This window comes from Pelophylax lessonae, assembly GCF_965119305.1.
Source record: "Pelophylax lessonae genome assembly, chromosome: 2".
NCBI lineage: Eukaryota > Metazoa > Chordata > Amphibia > Anura > Ranidae > Pelophylax > Pelophylax lessonae.
In genome coordinates, this window is record NC_138769.1 from 160786249 (window position 1) to 160808331 (window position 22083).

General features: G+C 41.6%; 1 protein-coding gene across 1 annotated transcript in view; it reads right to left on the reverse strand.

Moving 5' to 3' along the window:
- The window catches only part of MLXIPL (MLX interacting protein like), a 236477-nt gene that overhangs the window by 63109 nt on the left and 151285 nt on the right, over positions 1-22083 (reverse strand). Inside the window, exon 7 of the mRNA XM_082246020.1 lies at positions 19881-19961. Coding sequence (XP_082102146.1) covers positions 19881-19961 — 81 coding nt within the window. The remainder of the gene's footprint in view (positions 1-19880; positions 19962-22083) is intronic.

The following is a 22083-nucleotide window of genomic DNA, read 5'->3' on the forward strand; positions in this document are numbered from 1 at the left end:
GTACACAAAGCATAGCCTAATCTCTGGTTCACCAACTCAGATAAAGTTTGTAAAGCACACTGCGGTTCTTCAAAAGTTACAAAAACAGACAGTAGATGTACACCACGGGGTAAAGATCTCTAGCTCGTGATTTCAAATGTTAGAAAATACATATGGACATGCCATAACTTTAAATGACTGTGGACTATATATTTGCAGAATCTACAGATATGTTTAATATCATACCTAAGTTAAATCATTTGATTAAAAAAAGACAGAATAAAAAGACTCTGGACCACTTATTTCTCTGCCTTCATTCTGCTATGTTCATTACTGCAACTGAACAAAAATTTTACACTGATGAAACAAAAAATATTAGTTTATTTTATAAATCAGAAATGCTTCAAAATTCATATATCATGTGTTCTCGAATTAAATAAAAATGTTAAAAGCATCAACTGCACATTTTTGTTAAAATGAGAATCACAACTTTTTTTAGAATAAAGATCATAAAAAAAAATTGGGCTAACTTTACGTTTTATTTTATTTTTTTTAATTCATTGAAATTTATTTTTTCCCAAACAAGTGTGCTTATAAAGCCGATGCGCAAATACAGTGTGACATAAAATATTGCAACGACCGCCATTTTATTCTCTAGGGTCTCTGCTAAAATATATATATATATATATATATATATATATATATATATATATATATATATATATATATATATATATAAATATAATATTTGGGGGTTCTAAGTAATTTTCCAGCAAAAAATACTGATTTTTAATTGTAAGCAACAAATTTATAATTGACCTAACTTTCAGACCGAAGTTAATCCCTTTGATCTAAAAGAACCAAATGATACAATGTTTCTTTTTATCTCTCAGTGCTGAGCAATGTTGCGATAACCTTTGCCGTTTTTTTTTTTCTTTGACAGCTGTGAGCACGGAACTGCTCTGCACTTTTTACATGAATCGTGGAAATGCCGGATTAAAATCGTGAGGGGGGTTGAATCGCAAGTTTTTAAAGATTAACCATGCAGCTCTAGTATATATATATATATATATATATATATATTATACATACACTATATTGTGAAAAGTATTGGGACGCCTGCACGTACATTAACCGCTTCCATACAGAGCAGTTAGACCCCCTTCCTGCCCAGACCAATTTTCAGCTTTCAGCACTCTCACACTTTGAATGACAATTGCTCAGTCATGCTACACTGTAACCAAACAAAATTTTTATCATTTTTTTCACACAAATAGAGCTTTCTTTTGGTGGTATTTGATCACAACTGGGGTTTTTTTTTTCCGTGATATAAGCAAAAAAAGAGCAAAAATTTTGCAAAAAAAACACTTTTTTTTAGTTTCTATTATAAAATTTTGCAAAAAATTAATTTTTCTTCATACATTTGGGCCAAAATTTATACTGCTACATATCTCTGGTAAAATTAACCCAAATTAGTGTATATTATTTAGTCTGTGTGAAAGTTATTGAGTCTAGAAGCTATGGTACCAATTACTGAAAATTGATCACACCAGATGTACTGATGGCCTATCTCCTTTCTTGAGGCCCTGAAATGTCAGGACAGTACAAATACCCCCCAAATGACCCTTTTTTGTAAAGTAGACAGTCCAAGGTATTTAGTAAGAGGCATGGTGAGTTTTTTGAAGTTATAATTTTTTTCCCACAATTCTTGGGAAAATGAAGAAAACATTTTTTTTTCTTTTTTTTTCCCAAAACGTTGTCAATTTATAAGCTATTTCTAACACATAGCATGTACACAGCAAAAATGACACCCCAAAATTCATTCTGCTACTCCTTCTGAGTATGGTGATACCACATGTGTGAGACTTTTACACAGCCTGGCCACAAAAAGAGACTCCACGTCCAAGTAGCACCATAAGGCGTTTTAGTAAATAAATACACATAAAACTTTCTTACTACCTATCACACTTTTCAAGGCCCTAGAGCACCAATACAATGGAAAAGTCCACAAAATGACCCCATTTTGGAAAGCAAACACTCCAACGTATATTCTATGAGGCATTATGGGTCCTTTGAACATGTCATTTTTTTCCACAAGTTTTTGGAAAATGTGGGAAAAAAATAAAAACTTTTTTTTTTACACAAAGTTGTAAATTTATAGAATATTCCTAACACATAGCATGTACATAGCAAAAATGACACCCCAAAATACATTCTGCCACTCCTCCTGAGTATGGCAATACCACATGTGTGAGACTTTTTTACAGCCTAGCCATATAGAGGGGCCTAAACATCCAAGGAGCATCATCATGCATCCCAGCCACTTGCCTAGGCCTATTTTTGACATTTGGTGTTTACAAGCTAAAATCAGTTGTTTTTGCTAGAAAACTACTTAGAACCCCAAAACATTATATATTTTTTTTTAGCAGAGACCCTAGAGAATAAAATGGAGATTATTGCAATATTTTTTATCACACCGTATTTGCGCAGCGGTCTTCCAAACGCAATTTTTTGAGAAAAAAATCACTTTTTTTAATTAAAAAATAAGAAAACAGTAAAGTTAGCCCAATTGTTTTCCATAATGTGAAAGATAATGTTACGCCGAGTAAATAGATACCCAACATGTCATGCTTCAAAATTGCGCACGCTCACAGAATGGTGACAAACTTTGGTACTTAAAAATCCCCATAGGCGACATTTTAAAAATTTCTACAGGTTGCTATCTTAGAGTTACAGAGGAGGTCTAGGGCTCAAATTATTGCTCTTGCTCTAACGATCGCGACGATACCTCACATGTGTAGTTTGAACACTGTTTACATATGTGGGCGGGGTTTCCGTATGCGTTCGCTTCTGCGCGCGAGCTCGCGGGGACAGGGCGCTTTAATTTTTTTTTTTTTTTTTTTTACTATTTATTTTATTTATTATTTTTTATTTTTACACTGTTTTTTTTAAAAAAAAAAAAATTGATCATTTTTATTTCTATTACAAGAAATGTAAACATTACTTGTAATAGAAAAAGGCACGACAGGACCTCTTTTTTGTGAGATCTGGGGTCAAAAAGTCCTCAGATCTCACAAGTACACTAAAAGATAGATAAAATAAAAAAAAAAAAATTAAAAAAAAATTAAATAAAATGAAAAAAAAAAAGGGACCTTTAAACTGGTTGCTAGGCAATGACGTTTGCCGTAGCTCCGGTCCTCCAAGACCATAGAGTCAAGTGAGGGCAAGCTTGCCCTCACTCGACATCCTGTCTGTGAGGATCTGGGACCGGATCGTTTTCCCCGCTGCCGGCGGGTCCGGTAAACGGGGAAAAGGACCAGAATGCAGCGGGAGGGGGGGGGGGGCACCTCTTCCGCCACCCCGGAAGGGTGATCCCGCGGCGAATCCGCCGCTGGGACCACCCTTATCGGAAAGCCAACCGTCCACCGTTTAAAAAAATACCAGGGTTGTGGCAGCTATCTGCTGCCATAACACCGGTATTTAGGTTTAAACGGACGACGTATATAAACCTTTTTGGACTTGGACATGGTGGATGTATGAAGGGTGACAGGTACTCGGGTACTTTGCTGGGCAGGTGACAGGTACTCTGGTACTGATGAGCAAGTGGCAGGTACTCGAGTACTCCGATAGGCAGGTGACAGGTACTCGGGTACTCTTATGGGCAGGTGACAGGCAGGTGATAGGTACTGATGAGTAGTACTGATACTGATAGGTGATACTGATACTGTACTGATGATGGGTACGGATGATCAGTACTGATACTAATAGGTGATAGGTACTGATGGGTACTGATGAGTACTGATGAGTAGTGATGGGTAATGATGAGCAGGTGGCAAGTACTCGGGTACTTCAGGTGTCAGGTACTCTGATGAGCAGGTGGAAGGTACTCGGGTACTCTGTTGGGTAGGTGACAGGTACTTGGGTACTCTGATGGGTAGGTGACAGGTACTCGGGTACTCCGATGACGGGTACTCAAAGTACCAGAGTACCTGTCGTCAGAGTACCCGAGTACCTGTCATCAGAGTACCCGAGTACCTGTCATCAGAGTACCCGAGTACCTGTCATCAGAGTACCCGAGTACCCGTCATCAGAGTATCCGAGTACCCGTCATCAGAGTATCCGAGTACCCGTCATCAGCGTACCCGAGTACCTGTCATCAGCGTACCCGAGTACCTGTCATCAGAGTACCCGAGTACCTGTCATCAGAGTACCCGAGTACCCATCATCAGAGTACCCGAGTACCTGTCACCAGCCCATCAGAGTACCTGTCATCAGAGTACCCGAGTACCTGTCATCAGAGTACCCGAGTACCTGTCATCAGAGTACCCGAGTACCTATCATCAGAGTACCTGAGTACCTGTCATCAGAGTACCCGAGTACCTGTCATCAGCCCATCAGAGTACCCGAGTACCTGTCATCAGAGTACCTGATGGGCTGATGACAGGTACTCGGGTACTTTGATGGGCTAGTGACAGGTGCTCTTTATTGGGGGGGGGGGCAATCAGTGTGTTTGGGGTGCACTGTAGTTGGTAACTAGCTGTTACCACAATCTCCTCCTCACACAGGATCAGTGTGTGAGGAGGAGAACACGGTGACAGCTAGTTACCGTGTTCTCTGATGACATTTGTGACCGGCTGTGATTGGACACAGCCGGTCACGTGGTAAAGAGCCAATTTCATTGGCTCTTTACCTAGATCGGGGATCGACTCTGTCCGAGGGACGAGCCTCGTCCCCGATCGCCGCGCTGCGCGCCCCCGGGGGCGCGCATTAAGGAAGGAACGAGCGGCTCGCGCTGGAGCCGCTCATGTGATCGGCTGTGATTGACACAGCCGATCACGTGGTAAACAGCCAATTTCATTGGCTGTTTACCTTGATCGGGGTTGGGCTCAGTCCGAGGGACGAGCCTCACCCCCGGGGGCGCGCAGTAGCGGGGAGATCCGGGCGCCGTCATATGACGTCCGCCCGGATCGAGAAAGGATTTGTGCCGACGTCATTTGACATGACGCGGTACGGAAGGGGTTAACATGAACTTTAATGGCATCCCAGTCTTAGTCTATAGGGTTCAATATTGAGTTGGCCCACCCTTTGCAGCTATAACAGCTTTAACTCTTCAACTCTTCTGGGAAGGCTGTCCACAAGGGTTAGGAGTGTGTTTATGGGAATGTTTGACCATTCTTACAGAACATTTGTGAGGTCAGGCACTGATGTTGGACACGGAGGCCTGGCTCACAGTCTCTGCTCTAATTCATTCCAAGGGTGTACTATTGGGTTGAGGTCAGGACTCTGTGCAGGCCAATCAAGTTCCTCCACCTCAAACTGACTCATCTATGGCTATATGGACCTTGCTATGATCCAAAATCATTTAGTGGAGTGGGGGTTTCTGTGTGGGGTTGTTTTTCAGGGGTTGGGCATGGCCCCTTAATTCCAGTGATGGGAACTGTTAAGGCGTCAGCATGCCAAGACATTTTGGACAATTTTATGCTCTCAAGTTAGGGATAGCCCCTTCCTGTTCCAACATGACTGCATACCTGTCCACAAGCAAGGTCCATAAAGACATGGATGAGTGAGTTTGCGGTGGAGGAACTTGACGAATCTGTTTAAAGAACTGAAAACTGCTGTTCACAAACGCTCTCCATCCAACCTCACTGAGCTGTTTTGCAAGGAGGAATGGGCAAAAATTTCAATCTCTCGATGTGCAAAACTGATAGAGACATACCCCAAGCGACTTACAGCTGTAATCCCAGCAAAAGGTGGCGCTACAATGTATTAACTTAAGGGGGCTGAATAATTTTGCACGCCCAATTTTTCAGTTTTTTATTTGTTAACCACTTGCCGACCGCCGCACGACTATCTACGTCGGCGGTCAGCCCCTCACAGGCAAAGTGACGTAGGGCTACATCACTAGCTTGTGAGGGTCTAGGGAGCGAGCGCGCGCCACCGGAGGCGCGCTCGCGCTCCCGCGTGGTCACGGACCCCCCCCGCGCGTGTGACCGGCGGACCCGATGTCCGCCGGCCACTCTGCGATCGGCGGGGGAGAGGGAGAAAGTCAGGCAGCTTGTGTAAACAAGCTGCCTGTCATTCTCCCCTCTGTATGAGAGCTGATCATATGGATCTACTATGTAGATCCGTTGATCACTCTGCATACAGCTGAAGCCACAGCCAATCACAGTTAGAATCACGCCCCTAGGGACACACACAGCCTCTCCCTCTCAAATAAAGTTAACCCCTTCACTACCAGTGTATTTTTACAGTAACAGTGCATATATATAGCACTGATTACTGTAGAAATGTCACTGGTAACCCCAAAAGTGTCAAAAATGTCAGTCAAGGGTCCGATCTGTCCGCCGCAATGTCGCAGTACCGCAAAAAAAATCGCAGATCGCCGCCATTACGCGTTAAAAAAAAAACAACAAAAATGACAAAAATCTTTCCCTTAGTTAGTAAACGCAATAACTTTTGCGCAAACCAATCAAAATACGCTTTTTGCGATTTTTTTTACCAAACATAGGTAGCATAAAACAAATTGGCCGAAAATGTTAAAAAATTTTGATTTTTACATTTTTTTTTGGGGGAATTTCATATAAAAAAAAGGGAAAAATATTGCTATTTTTGCAAAATTGACGCTCTTTTTTTGTTTATAGCGCGTGATCAAAAAATCGCACAGGTGATCAAAAGAAAAAAAAAAAACCAAAAGAAAGCTCTGTTTGTGGGAAAAAAAGGACGCCAAATTCGTTTAGGTACAGCGTCGCACGACCGCGCAATTGTCCTTTAAAGTCACGCAGTGCCGAATCGCAAAATACCCCCTGGTCGCTTAGCAGCCAAATCCTCCGGGGCTTAAGTGGTTACAAAAGTTTGAAATATCCAATAAATTTCGTTCCACTTCATGATTGTGTCCCACTTGTTGTTGATTCTTCACAAAAAATTACAGTTTTATATCTTTATGTTTGAAGCCTGAAATGTGGCAAAAGGTCGCAAAGTTCAAGGGGGCTGAATACTTTCGCAAAGGCACTGTAGATAAATATATTTCTTGAAATAACTTTCAGATTTCACAGAACCCCTGCTAATCATATCTACACATCACAGTACATAAACAGCAGGTTGAAATAGAAGAATAAATAGAAAAAAATACATGTGAGGTACTTAGTGCATCTGACACTTGGGACTGCTCTATATGACAAAATTAGTTTCAGTAATAACAAAAACAAACAATAATTGACAGAAATGAAATGCTGACAGTGTAAATTGTAGTGGTCCCACACATAATTGGTCTGTGGAGAAGGGCCCCTTATACTGGTGGTCATTGAGAGAAGGGCCACTCTACATAGATGGCCACTGGGAGAAGGACAGCCTTACACTGGTAGTCAGAGGGAGAAGGAACTCCTAACACTGGTGGACAGTGGAAAGAACGCTTCTTACATTGGTAGTTTTTAGAAAGAATAGGGCTGACATACCAAAGGATTTAAGAATATTCAAACACTAAAATAAATTAAGATTCACTTTATTTATACAAGCGCGTATTAAGGAAATTTCTGTGTACTTAATTACACCTGCACATGGCTTGATAATTCAAGTGAAAATTTACAGTTTATTGTGTGACTATTCTCAAAACCTTTAGTAAATCACTCTCAATTTCCCTTACATTGGCAGTCTTTGAAAAAAATGCTCCTTACTTTTGTGGTTAGAATGGCCCCCTTACATATATTGTAGCCAAAGATAATGGGTCTCAGTGGTTATATATGTGAGTCAGATAGTGCTCATTGGTCAAGGAACCCCTAGGAAACTCTGGAGGAACCCTAGTTGAGAAAGGCTGGTATAGAGTGAAGCCACCACTGCCCAAATAAATGGATAAATATGGTTCTACTGAGGGCCAGACCGGGGTACTTTTATATTTCTTTAAGTGGATCTGACTAGGTAGCATTTAGTTTGTTAAAGCATTTTGTATCATAAACAATTGCTGTGTTTTCCTTTAGAAAATAATGTTGTCATCATTTTTTTTTTTTTAATCAAAGTACTGCTGGTTCCCTCCAACCTCCTTCAGCCCCTTCCTTGCTTCATGCACTCACTCTATTGGTAAGGGCCATTTTTTATATAAAAAATAGTGCCGAGTGAGAAGGATCGAGAGCAATAGATTTTCCATAGGAGTGTATGGTAAATGAGTGATAAAACGATTCGGCATCTCATAAGGGTTGAACCCTTTCCTCCCATGTCACAGTCTTTGTCTGAGGATACTTCTATGTTATGGTTCCTTTTCTCTGATGGTTGTTTGACTTGCTATTGTTAGCTGTATTGAGGGACCCATATATCTTTTTTACGATGATGACCTGAGAAACCATTGCTGTTTTATTTGCTGCATTTTCTATTATTGTATCTTCTAACCTCAATAAAAATATTGAAATCTAAAATGATTAAGCATTTTATGAAGGTAAATATTTTAAAGTGATTGTGACTGACCAATATTACAAGTACCTATTCAAACTATTGTATAAAAAAAAAAAATGGTAATAATACAAATAAAGATACTAATACAATTACCCATAATAATGGAACATGGTTGTGAGGTTGAGGCTCCATTCACACTACCACTACCACTATCAGCCTGACAAGTCGCGGTCCCTCGCGGCCCATGCAGTGCTACAGGACCCGTTCTAATAGGAGCGACACAAGTCGCTCCTACTTAGAAAAAGGGTCCTGTACTACTTTAGGGGGACCTCGGAGCGACTTGCATAGACATTCATTATATTAAAAAGGTGTGTCTCATAGATCTAGATGTATATAGGTGGTCAGAAAAATTATATAATATTATTAATTTATTTATTGTTATCTTTAATACTTATTGTGGCATATCACTAGGACCATTGGTTATATTATAGGGACCATTACTTATAGCAATAATTTTTTCTGACCACCTATATACATCTAGATCTATGAGACACACCTTTATACTTTTCTTCATTATTTGGCAGCGCCAATTACCCTAATATCTTTTTCATATTCAGATATAGTTTCACTATATTTTTGGGGTAGGCTGCAGCCAACCACACAAGCAGATCCATTTGCGCGGAATTCTTTCTTTACTATTCATTATATTAAGTCCGTGCAAGTGCACGGGACTTCACAGGTCGCCCCCGAAGTCGTGCAGAAGTCGTGCCGCTTCAGTGTGAATGCGGTCTTAAAGAAACAGAATTTGAAACAAAAAAGACAAACAACAACAAAGAATCAAAAGAAATACGATGAGGGAGCAAATTAGAACACTGCGAGACAGGTACTTCGCTATGGTAGACATAAAGGGGTTTATTTACCAAAGCTAGAGAGGGCAAAATTAGTCACAATTCTGCAGATAAACCAATCTGGTTCCAGGTTTTTTTTTTGCTATGCCTTAACAAGCTAAGGTTAGAAGCTGATTGGTTTCTTTGCAAAATTGTGACTGATTTTGACCTCTTTAGCTTTAGTAAATAAACCCCAAAGCAACTGAAGAACTTCTCTCTAGTAAATTAGTCTCCAGAGTAGGGGCATTTTGTCTATCTTGGGCAATGCTTCCACTACATGAGCTGTGCACCCGTTTTTTGCATTTATCGCAATGCACTTTGGTATCCTGTGCAACTGGATAAATTAGGTTTTATGTCTTCTGTAATAAAGTTTGATCTAAGGTCTTTATAACTAGCACTGCTAAAAATTTCCGTAGCGTCACCAATTCGGTAAATATGAGCACTGACTTTGTGAAAACAGTTTACGAATGTAATCTTGAGTTTTAGCAGACATTCTTTTAGACTTGTCAATATACCGGTATGAAAACTACAGTACTCAATTACTAAAAATCCTGGTTATCAGAAAGAATGTATCCTGTGATAAATTAAAACAAAGCTGAACAAAAATTCACTACATATCTAAAAATATTTAAAGTGTTGCTGTGAAATATGTGTAATAAAATATCGAAATGAGAACTAATCAAAAAAGCTACAGTAAAAATAACTGTTCTAGGAATGTTACAAAGTCAGCATACCTGTGGCCCCAAAAGCTAGATCTAAGGGCCATTTTTGAAGACCAGCCATCTATCAGCGAGACAATCCTTTCCCCTTTATCCTCTGTGTGTGTAGTGCTCTCTATATTCTTCCTTCTTTTACTCTCTCTCGTCCAGTGTCAGTGTCACACTTTCAACCATCTCATTCAGTCCTCTTACTGCAGGTGGTTCCTCATTTCTTTACACTTTCGATCTTTACAAGTGTCTGGGGTAATCACAGCTTGTCTGCATATACCTTGACACTGAGGAGCTGCTATATCAAAGAATTTTAAAAACAGGACTGACATAACAAGGTTCTGAAGATAATTAAAATATAAAACAAAAGTGGAGGTGTTAAAGATATTATCAGAAATGAAACGTAAATTTCTCCAGTGCTCTTTGTTTTAAATGTCTATTATTAGGAATTAAGAAAAAACAGAACACAATCCAGCAAGACAATAGTTTGAAGTTGTTAGGTCATGTGAGATATATCCAAGTCCTACCTCATTCACAATAAGTCAAAGAAAACATGCAGGCAACCAGAAAGCATTTGGTTATTGGACTTGATCTAGACATTTGTTCTGTCAAATACTGTAGCGCCTTGTTCCTTGATTTATCATTTAAAATAATTCATCCTCAAAGTTTACAGTAGAAGCCCCCTACTCCGGGCTTGTCCTGTGTGTTTACATCAAGTATTAGAAGAATTGAAGGCTGCTGAGGCAGTACTGGGAGTAGGGAGCATAGTGAGTTAAGCTGCCCAAAAAAAAAAACTTTAGACCAGTAAGTGGTCCATGGGTGGGTTTCAGGGGGTCCATGACATTAACCACCCCTAATTGGCTCTGGAAATCCATTATTTCCCTGCCCAAGGTAAGGGGGGTAACGGGATCTCAAGAAGCCTCCCACCTGGCGAGGGTGGTCCACTGATGCATAACACACAACAAAAAGTTATGGGTTCACAAGGAGCAGACGACTATCACTTCCATGGCATCTGAAGAGATCGCTACCAACACTAATTAAGCAAAACCCACTTGTGAAAGCCACTCTTCAGATGACAATTTTTAAAAGATCTACTATCTCACCATATCCTATATTGGGTACGACTGAGTTTCAACCTGGACTTCATGACCCGCATTTCTTTTTACTTTTACAGAATATTACACTTTTCCAGAAATCACCATCTGATGACGAATCATGAGGTCGAGCTAGCTTTTCCGCAAGAACTAGATTTTCTCAGACAGCCACAATTGAGTGCATACTTGCATTCCCTACCTACGGAGTCAGATACAGTGAGGGAGCCATCCTCGTTCAAGCACAGATGTCTGGCAGGGGAACCCCTCTGGCATTCGTTAGCTCATTGTTATGCTTCTTTGATAGCTCTGAATGCACCACAAGAGCTCCCCTTTCTACAGCATTGGAAGCAGGGCCTGAATACGGCTTTCTCTCAAATGCAGAAGGAAAGAATTCTACTATTTGCCCATAAGGCCTCTCTGGCCAGTAGGTGCCAGAAGGAAGCATACAAACTTCTCACAAGATGGTATAGGATGCCAGAAGTGCTCCATCGCATGGTTCTCCAGGTCCCTGCTGGCGGTGCCTGAATTCTGAGGGGTCTTTCTGGGAATGCCCCAAAGTGCCAGTTTTTTACATGATACACTACTCTCAAATAAAAGGTACTAATATGCATTACTAAAACATGTTCAGCAAAAGCCTGTCTGAAAAAGACTGAAATGTCTGAAAAAGTACCGTGCCTCCTAATAAAACTGACTGGCTTGCTTGAATTTATGAGATCCAAGAAATGGAAAAGCTAACCATAGTGCTAAGGGAGCAAGACATTTTGGACTCTCTATTTCTTTTATAAAGATCAAACTTTACTCGCGGCACTCTTTTCAGTTCTTGGAGGTGAATGGTTCCTCAGGGTGTCAGGCCAAAGAATGGGTGGGTTTCTCAACCCCCCTACACCACTCCCCCCCTCCCCGCACCCTCCTTCATTCTTCCCACAGCCTGCCACTTTTGTTTTGTTTTCTGTAATTTTCCTCTTTCCCTGTGTTTATCCCTCATGTCACCCATCTCCTCCCACTTTTAATTTTTTCCACTGGGGTTTAGTGTTGCCTTTCTCTTTACATTGCAAAACATATGAGGAAATACTACACACCAGCGGTGTGTACAGGAAGCTCTGCTGAATACATGTATCAAATGCTGTCTAAACTAGTGCCCAATGCCTTCGATTTACTTGTATTTGACTTTATGTTTTTGTGTTCAATATTTGCTTAACTCCATGCTGATATGTATGTGTTAAAATTACTTATTATACTGTTTCTTCTAAATAAGGAATTAAAATAAGAAAAATAAGAATTGATCGAAAGAGTTTGAATGAAAAAAGTATTGGCAAACACACGTGAGTGAAGTTAGTAACCCCTTTAGTTTAAAAACAGGACACGAATGTTGTTAAATGTGATTTTTTTTGGTACTTCATAAACTTTGGAGAAATACCTTTAGAATGGGAAGCACTCAAAGACGAAAAGTAGTTTTGCCCTTGTATAGAAAGGCAAATATTTACTGACATCCATGAAAAAAAAAAACGGAATTTTTGTAAAATCTTACCTGTAAAATTCCTTTCTCTGAGTCCTCCGACAGTCGCCGCCTCTTCATATTCGTCACATATGGGGTATTAGACTTTGCTCCGAAGGAGTAGCTAGGCAACAGAATATGTTAACAATAAAGCTTTAACATATGCCACCCTCAAGGGGTGGTCCCCTCAGTCAATACCCTCCTACTTCCTGCAACCATATCTCAGTTTTAGTGGAATAGCAGTAGAGTATACATTCAAACCCCAAAGAGGGGCGGGGGCGGCGACTGTCGGAGGACTCAGAGAAAGGAATTTTACAGGTAAGATTTTACAAAAATTCCGTTTTCTCTTACGTCCTCCGACAGTCGCCGCCTCTTCATATTCGACACATATGGGGACGTCCCAAAGCAGTGCAAACATGAGGGGTGGGAAACGCATCCGCGCCGAAAGGCAACGCAGTCTCCACATCAAAGAAAGGAACCTTACCAAAGGAAGGAAACCAGCTGGGCAACAGCAAAAATAAGTGCTCAACAGGAGCAACAACCCAGGAAAAGACAAAAAAACCAGGGGATACAAAAAACTATCCCAACAGCCAGGAGTCCCCAACAAGGGACCCTATGGAACAGCCGCACTAAGAACCTTGCGGCCAAAGGAAGCATCCGCCGATGCCTGAACATCTACTTTGTAGAATTTCGTGAAAGTGTGCACGGTCGACCAAGTCGCCGCCTTACACACCTGGGCTACAGAAGCCCCATGACGGCAGGCCCAAGACGTACTCAGAGATCTAGTAGAGTGCGCCTTCACAGGTACAGGGGGAACCTTCCCCTGCAAAGCATAGGCCTGTTCAATGGTCTGCCTGATCCATTTGGCGATGGTAGAGGCCGAAGCCGCCATGCCCTTCCGAGGACCCTCTGGAAGAACAAACAAGGAGTCCGTCCTACGAAAAGACTCAGTCGATTTAAGGTAAACCCTTATCGCCCGAACAACATCCAGAGAGTGCAATCTCACCTCCTTTGGATGTTTAGGCTTCGTGCACAACGAAGGCAAAACAATATCCTCATCGTCCGAAGAACTAACTAATGCTGACAAAAATAACAGCTAAGTAAAGGTAGAGAGAAAACTCAAACAAAATATTAAAAAGAAGAAAGAGTCTGGGACAAAAAGTCCCAGCACAGAGAGAGCCAGCCACTCCTGACAAGCTAGACATTAAAACTGAGATATGGTTGCAGGAAGTAGGAGGGTATTGACTGAGGGGACCACCCCTTGAGGGTGGGATATGTTAAAGCTTTATTGTTAACATATTCTGTTGCCTAGCTACTCCTTCGGAGCAAAGTCTAATACCCCATATGTGACGAATATGAAGAGGCGGCGACTGTCGGAGGACGTAAGAGAAAACAGTATTTAAAGCTTAATATACCCAAGTGTTTATCTAAGTATTGGTTTTACTGTACTACCCTAACAGGTTTGCTGGCAAAAGTTTTCTTGGTGTTTATGCTGCCTTCTGTCTCTCTACAATGTTTGATTTTGCAATGATGCTTATATGCAACCCTGCAGCTGTTGCCTTACTGCATTCAGAAAATTACCCCTGGATGCCATTGATGTGCTTTAAGAAAGGCCATATACTGTACATTCATGTATAAAAAAAAAATTACTGAATACATGACAAAAGATACTGCAACAATTCCTGCCCCCTAGGGAATGTTGCCCTCTACTGTGGATTATGTGGGAGCAATAAAAAAAAAAACTCATACTCACCACCCAACTGCAGCATCAGTCCGATGCTGCAGCTGTCGCCTGCTGTCTGTAAGCTTGAGAACTGAGCGATCACATGACAGTTGATCGTTCAGTTTTTGGTCTGCTTTGGACAGAGAGTGGCGACTGTCAATCATCGCTCTCTGCTCTACCCCTCCAGCGATCACTAGAATGCGAGGCAGGAGAGTGGGTGGGAGTGGCTGGCTTAGGCTCTCAGCAACATGCTGAGAAGCTGAACTAGCTGGTGGTCAGTCATCTAGGTTGATCCTTTTAGAGCCTGGCACGGCTATGTGACATCAGACAGAGACATCGGCAGATTCTGGGTCACAGGAGAGCAAGAATACGTGCACTCCTGAGATACAGAAGAGAAGTATGGCCAAAAAAGCTTTGGCCAATCTTCTCTTAATATATATTTAACCCCCTCCCCCAAAAAATATATATTGCAGCTTACCATTCCTGAGATGTAATGGTTATTATTATTATACAGGATTTATATAGCGCCAACAGTTTGCGCAGCGCTTTACAATGTGAATGGTTGCATTTATTTCCACTTTTAAGCTTTTTTTCCCTTTATTTTCACATGTAATCCTGTGAGAAACACAATTCTTATCCTAGGATGGGTATGCTCACAGTATCTATGGGGGGACCCATAATGGCCTCCCTAGGGCAGGAATACAAGCACATATTCCTCTATTCTGGATATGACGATAGTGGGAGAAGTGGGGTTGAACACCATGCCTCTCACAAAATGCATAATTTGGTAACAAGACAGTCAGAATAATATCTCCTATCTGCTTAGGAAGCCAAGTACGATAGCACATTTTAGAAAAAACAGTCCACTTAGAATGAATGCAGAGGCATCATAAAACATAACTAGCCAGGATCTTCAAAGAATTTCTAACGGAGGACCTGTTGTAATGGGTCTGTTGTGCAGTTTAACAATACACATCTGTGAGGCTGAGTTACTGATGTATAACTGAACTCCCAGAGACAAATTTCTTATAAATTCTATAAATATTACTGTAACAGAGTTACCATCCTAAATGGTGGTTACATCAATGTAGAAGAAGATGCAACTCAAACATTAAAAAAGAACATATTACAAGATCTAGAAAGCTAGTAACACAAAAGTCCCTCAAAGGTGAAATATACACCATAACATCATAGACCTGTCATATTTTGTATCTAACAAATCATAATTTCCTCCTGCTAAAAAAAATGCTGCTTTACAGATTTTAAACCCATGTCATATGCAAATATACTGTAAATGTAAATAGGCTTCAAGGATGATACTGCTTGGCAGTATTAAACACTCGACGCAGAACAAGAACAACGTAGACAGTCTACATTGAAAGTGTAAGCTACAGACAAGTTTTAAACTATGTATGAATGTGAGTTAGGGACCTTATGGCACTTTTCCACTGCAAGTACCGGCTCAGCTCTACTCGGCCCTACTTGGGCCGGTTTGCTTTTCCACTGCTGGTACCGCATGGTACGGTGTTGGAACGGTTCGGTACGGTTTGCTTTTCCACTAAAGTAGAGCTAAAGTTAAGTGGGTGGGATAACAATGATTCTCTGACCAATCAGTGGCTAGTAGTGACTGCATGCAAAGGATTGTGGGATATGGTACCGGTATGGTACCTCTTGGAACCACAATCGAGGTGGTACTGTTTTAGAGAGCCGTACCGTTCGGTTCCATGCAGTGGAAAAGCGTCGCCGTACCGTACCATACCGAACCGTTCCTACACCGTACCATGCGGTACCAGCAGTGAAAAAGCACAAAAGTGAGCCGAACCGTTCGGTTCCATGCAGTGGAAAAGCGCCAATAGACTGTACACTCCTTGAGGGCAGGGACTGATGTGAATGTGTAATGTATATGTAAAGCGCTGCGTAAATTGACAGCGCTATATAAGTACCTGAAATAATAATAATAAATACATATAGAAATATTTAAAAGTATAAGCTTTCATTGAAATTACAAAGTTCCATTAATAAATTGATTTAAAAGATCTGCAATCTACCAGTTACAAGCAAGCAGTCAATGTAACATCTGATATAATTGCATCAGCTTTGCATTTTTTCTTTCATTGAAGTGGAAAAGATCCAGCACAAAAGGGAGGGAGGCTGCAAGGGGTGTCTGGCAGGGAGGGGATATATTTTCTTCCTCTCCTGAAAAGCTTCCACATTGCAGACCCACGTGCTCCTCATATCCTCTTTCTCTGAGCCTTGTGTAGTTTCTCCAAAATGTGCAATTTCAATAGATGAAAAAAATAGAGTTGTCTGTCATATCTGATGTGGTCATTGTACAGTCACTGCTATACAGTTAAAGTTGAACTACCCTTGCAGTGGGGCTTCCTTGCATTGCAAGTGTTAAATGCTTATCTTGTTCATTTTGCCTAGGGTACCATTAAAAGTACTTTTACTTACTCTATCTCTTTCTCCCCTTTCAGCTAACACTCTTCTCTTCCCTCTGACACTCAGGGTTGGGAGAGAGGTCACTTTTTGTCCCCACTTACAATGCAGGTCTGCTGGTTCTGCATTGTAAATGATGACATTAGAGCGTAACTGCTGGACAAAGTGGCAAAGAGAAGATGCCTCAGGGGGACTTGTCACTTAGGAGGAAGCCTACAGAAATGAAGGTAAAGTAAGCAAAAAGTGCTTTTTAAAGGGACCCTAGACAACAATTAGCTTTTAGCCCTTGCAGTGTGGTTGGAGCCCCACTAAAAGAGTAGTTTTTTCAGCTTCAATGAACGTATAAGTGAAGTACATTCCTCATTAATGGTTTATAAAGAAAAACTGTTCACACTTATTCTTGATCCCATGTGTCAACTTAAAGCAGGGCGTTGTTGCCATATCTACGGTCTATGTTTTTCTAGTCACTGAAGTTTTTCCAATTACAGGCAGTCCCCGTGTTGTGTTACAAACAAGATCTGTTCTGTAGGTTTGTTCTTAAGTTGAACTTGTATGTAAGTTGGAACATTTTTTAAGTGTAACTCCAGGGCAAAAATATTTTTTATCAGTTTTATGGATAGCATAGGAAAGGGTTAAGACCCCTGTAATGTTTGTTTTACTGTCTGTGCCCCTGTTCAGAAGAGTTCACCTCACTTTCTGTCCTTATGACAATTGGATTTTGAGAATTTTGGGTTGTCGTGGAAACAAGGATTGATGATAAACCTTCAGTGGAGACACCTTTTTCCCATGATGCCTCTTACAGGAGTGAATTTCCCTTCCTAGGGGTAGATTTCCTCTCACTTCCTGTTATGTCCCTCAGTTTTTAAGTATGAGTCCTATGTAAAGGGGGGTAGGCACTATCAGAAAATTGGCAGGACGATCGGTTAATTTTCCTCTTTGTTTCACAGCAAGTCGGAACAGAGGAAGGAAATAACGTACAAAAATTTTCGTACGGCAAAGGCTTTTTTTTCTTGATTATGATCATGTGCAGTCTTTCGTTTCTGATTTTTCCTATACAAAAATGATACACAATAAACAAAAATTGTTCGTTCTGTTCAGGTACGAGAAACATTTTGGAGCCTGTCCCTTCAGAAATTTTTATTTGCAAAATCAGAATCGGATGTCAAAAATTGTGTACATACTATATGAAAACTGAACGATCATGCCTCCTACAGAATTTTTCCTGCGATTTTCTCATAGTGTGTACCCCCCTTAAGTCGGATGTTTGTTACACAGGGACTTCCTGTACTGCCTTTTTTATTTATTCATTTTATCTGCTGTTTCCACACTGATGGTGCAAGGTCCCACTTAAATTTTCACGGCCCAAATCTGAACCTGCAAACTCTGTTGTGTTTGGCAATGTCTCTTCTTGCTAAGCCATCTGGAATGCTGGACAGTTCCCTGGACAATTCCTTAAATGATCCTGCCTCAAACCTGGTTTGTCTTGAACCTTGAACTTTTTTGCTCTTCCCATGAACTTCCTAATAAAGCCATGCCTTTGCATTTCCTGTTTGCCAGATTATTGTGCTCCTTCCAGCCAGTATCTTGTTTGCGCTAGTCCTGCTGCCATCCTTATCTTTGCTACTAAGCTTTGGCTTGTTTCTCGACTATGCTTCTCCCTTATATAAACCTACAACTACTCATTACCAACCTTTGGCTTGTTTACGGACTATGCTTCTGCTTATCCCTACTTGCTATATCTGCTATATCCCTGGCTTGCTCAACTCCTACTGGGGCGATCATGAAGACTGTGACCTGGTACTAATATGCAGCAAAATCCATGTCCACCATCAGGAGTTCTGGTGAATACAGGTTAGTACATAGACTCCGCACCCCAACTGAGTCCGTGTCATCTGCCAGGGTTATCTGCTTCTGTACTTATCCAGCTGGTTGGTGGGTGCCTCCCTATTGCTATAGCTACTGGTCTCTGAGACTAACCTCTGATTGGGACATAAATAAATTATAGATGTAGGAAGCATTTATTTTTATCCTAATAGTTAACCATTACCAGAAAAATACACAGACTCTTTTATTATGAGGAATTTGTTAATGTGACCATATCCCTGACAAGCTGCTGCTCATTTCTAAAAACCAGAGGATGATGTTTTTCCCTGCCCACTTCCAAATTTCTTCTGTATACTCTGCTTCAACACAAATGTAATTAAAAGAATATTTTCCTGAAGGTGATCATTTGGAGATGGGCATTATATCCTTACACAACTGCCACCCTTTATTCCTTAATCTGTTCTGTCAAACTCCAGGCAGACATGAAACAAACTCCAATTAATGCAGATATATATTAATTAAATGTATTTTTTAACTAGTGTAAGGCCCCTTTCACACTATTGCGACGCAATTTTACTGCGATTTTGCCGCGATTTCGCGGCGCGATTTTGAAAGCAATGGCAAGGCTATATGCCTCAAAATGCATTAAAATCGTGGCAAAGTAGTGCAGGAACTACTTTTGAAGTCGGTGCGACTTCAAAACGCACTGATATGAATGGGGCTCATTGAAAATAATGGAAAACGACTTGTCATGCGATTTTGCGGTCCAAAATCGCGGGACAAGTCGCACTAGTGTGAATGGGGCCTAAGTGTACTTTACTTGGTTAGCTTCTTGTAACCCCCTGTAAAACAGCAATTAGACTAGGAGAGGAAGAGGCCCCACTAGGAGCCAATGAAGTGTGCTGCAGTATACATGTACTGACGGGGAACTACTGATAGTCGGAGAGAGCAAAGATATAAACTGATTAGTCTTCTGCTGCTCTTTACTGTCCAATCACACTCTGGAGGCAGTATGGTGGCTAAGCTGTATTGCTGAGCTGTAGTAAAGTGAGGTCACCAATATATCAATGATGTCTGGCAGGGTTGTCTACATCTCAGAATCTGAAGGACTTTTGGAAGGTGAAACAACTCTCATATTGTATTTTACCTGTGTATTCATCAGTTTGCCTCCTGCTCAAATACTGGTGTAAGCAAAACACTTTATCTACGGCAATCAATTAATTATTTGTACAGACCCACCTTCAATTCATGACATTTAGAAATCATAACCATTATTACATCACCTTATTACACGGTTTATTTTCCTCTAGCCAATAAGCTGAAGCAATAAAATACAAACAATTCATCATGTACCTGATATGTCCATGAAGTCATCCAGATTAGGCTGTAATGTTGCCAACTCTGGTTGTATCATGTCTGCGTTCCCAACATAATCTGTAAAAAAATTTGGCACTATGAAATTGATTTTTTTTTTCTCAGAGATTCACAAGTGTAATATTGTAATCTATATAATGAGGATAATGTATTCAATACACAATCAAATAAACAAACAAACAAAGCCTGATGAACAATGGTCCACAAAAACGCAGTTAGTCCCAGATAAAAATAAGACACATTTTTTCCAAAAATTTCTATATATTATTTTATCATAATTTTAAAAGACCCTTGCACTCAGAGAAATAGGATAGCTGCAGTATGCTAGCTTCCTTCTGAAAATGTTTAAAAATAAAAGGATGGGTGGACCCGGTCATCTTGATGCCTAATCTGATGGCGGAACTCTTGGCATATGGTAAGGTATCAAACTTTAAGATTAACTATACCAAGTCCGAAATCTTACCAGTCACCATACCTTCGCCTATGGCATCCGCGCTGCGGGCATCTTTTCCCTTCACGTGGACGGTTTCCTCCAAGAGATACTTGGGTATTCAACTTACTGGATCCCTGAACTCCCTGTACGCATGTAATTATGCCCCTCTCCTCCAACTGATTCGTACAGACCTTGATACCTGGGATAGGTCCTCTTTCACCTGGGTCGGTTGCACGAATATCCTTAAAATGACAATCCTCCCCCAGGTACTGTTTCTCCTGCAGATGATCCCTGTGCCGCTTCCTAGACGCTTCTTTATTGAACTCAAGAGCCTCTTTCTTAACTTTGTTTGGGGGGGGGGGGGGGTAAGAGACCTTGAATAGCTGTTAACTTACTACAAAGGTCCAAGGGCAATGGTGGACTTGGCCTGCCTGATAATCTGCAGTACTATCTGGATATAGCTCTTCAATGCCTGCTGGATTGGAGGTTTCAGGCCTCATCAAAAATGTGGGTTACCTTAGAGAAGACGGTCGCGGGTCACAACCTGGCTTATGCCCCATGGGTGCCGGCGGAGAACAGGTGCCTGGTGGCACTGGGTGTCCCCTTTGACTGTCCACTCGCTGCTCCTAGGCCCGGGATGGCGAGGTTAGTTTGGCTCGTTTCTTATCTGCTGGGGCACTGGTCCCCTTGGCTACGCTGAGAGATCGCTATGGTGGCTTTCCCTTTGATTTTTGGAGATACAGCCAATTGACCCATTTTGTGGCCTCTGTTCATCAGACAGCCCAGATCAGAACTGAGCTCACTGCCTTTGAACGCTTATGGGCGGCCCGTGACCCGCAGCTGCATTTGATCTCAGCCCTGTATAAACTGCTGGAAGCGGCCAAACCTTCCCCTAAACCAGTGCCTGGTCGCACTGGGTGTCCCCTTTGACTGTCCACTCTCTGCTCCTAGGCCCGGGATGGTGAGGTTAGTTTGGCTCGTTTCTTATCTGCTGAGGCACTGGTCCCCTTGGCTACGCTGAGAGATCGCTATGGTGGCTTTCCCTTTGATTTTTGGAGATACAGCCAATTGACCCATTTTGTGGCCTCTGTTCGTCAGACAGCCCAGATCAGAACTGAGATCACTGCCTTTGAACGCTTATGGGCGGCCCGTGACTCGCAGCTGCATTTGATCTCAGTCCTATATAAACTGCTGGAAGCGGCCAAACCTTCCCCTAAACCATATTTTATTAGGGAATGGGAGCGGGACCAGCACCTTGAGTTTTCCTCGGAGCATCTTCAACGCCTGTGTCGATTGACCCACTCTAGCTCCGTGGACTCCAAGACACAGGAGAATAATTATAAATTGCTTACGAGATGGACCTGGGTCCCAGTAACTGTGGCTAGATTTTGCCCCGATGTATCGGATGGTTGCTGGAGGGGCTGTGGGCAGAGGGGGACACTCCTTCACATATGGTGGACATGTCTCCTGATCAGGACTTTTTAGGAGATGGTGCAGAGACACATTCTAGACGGCTTGGGTCTGGATGTGCCGGACTCCCCGGAGCTCTTCCTCCTGCACGTCCCCCCTGTGCCCATCCCAAGATATAAAGGGAGTGCTCTCCCAAACTTACTTAACGCTGCCAAGCGCCTCATTCCTATCCATTGGAAGACTCCCCCGTGTCCCTAGCGAGGCGGATTGGCTTTGCAAGGTAAAGGAGATTATGGAGGCTGAGGACTGGATGGCTACGTGTAGGGATACCCGGGATTG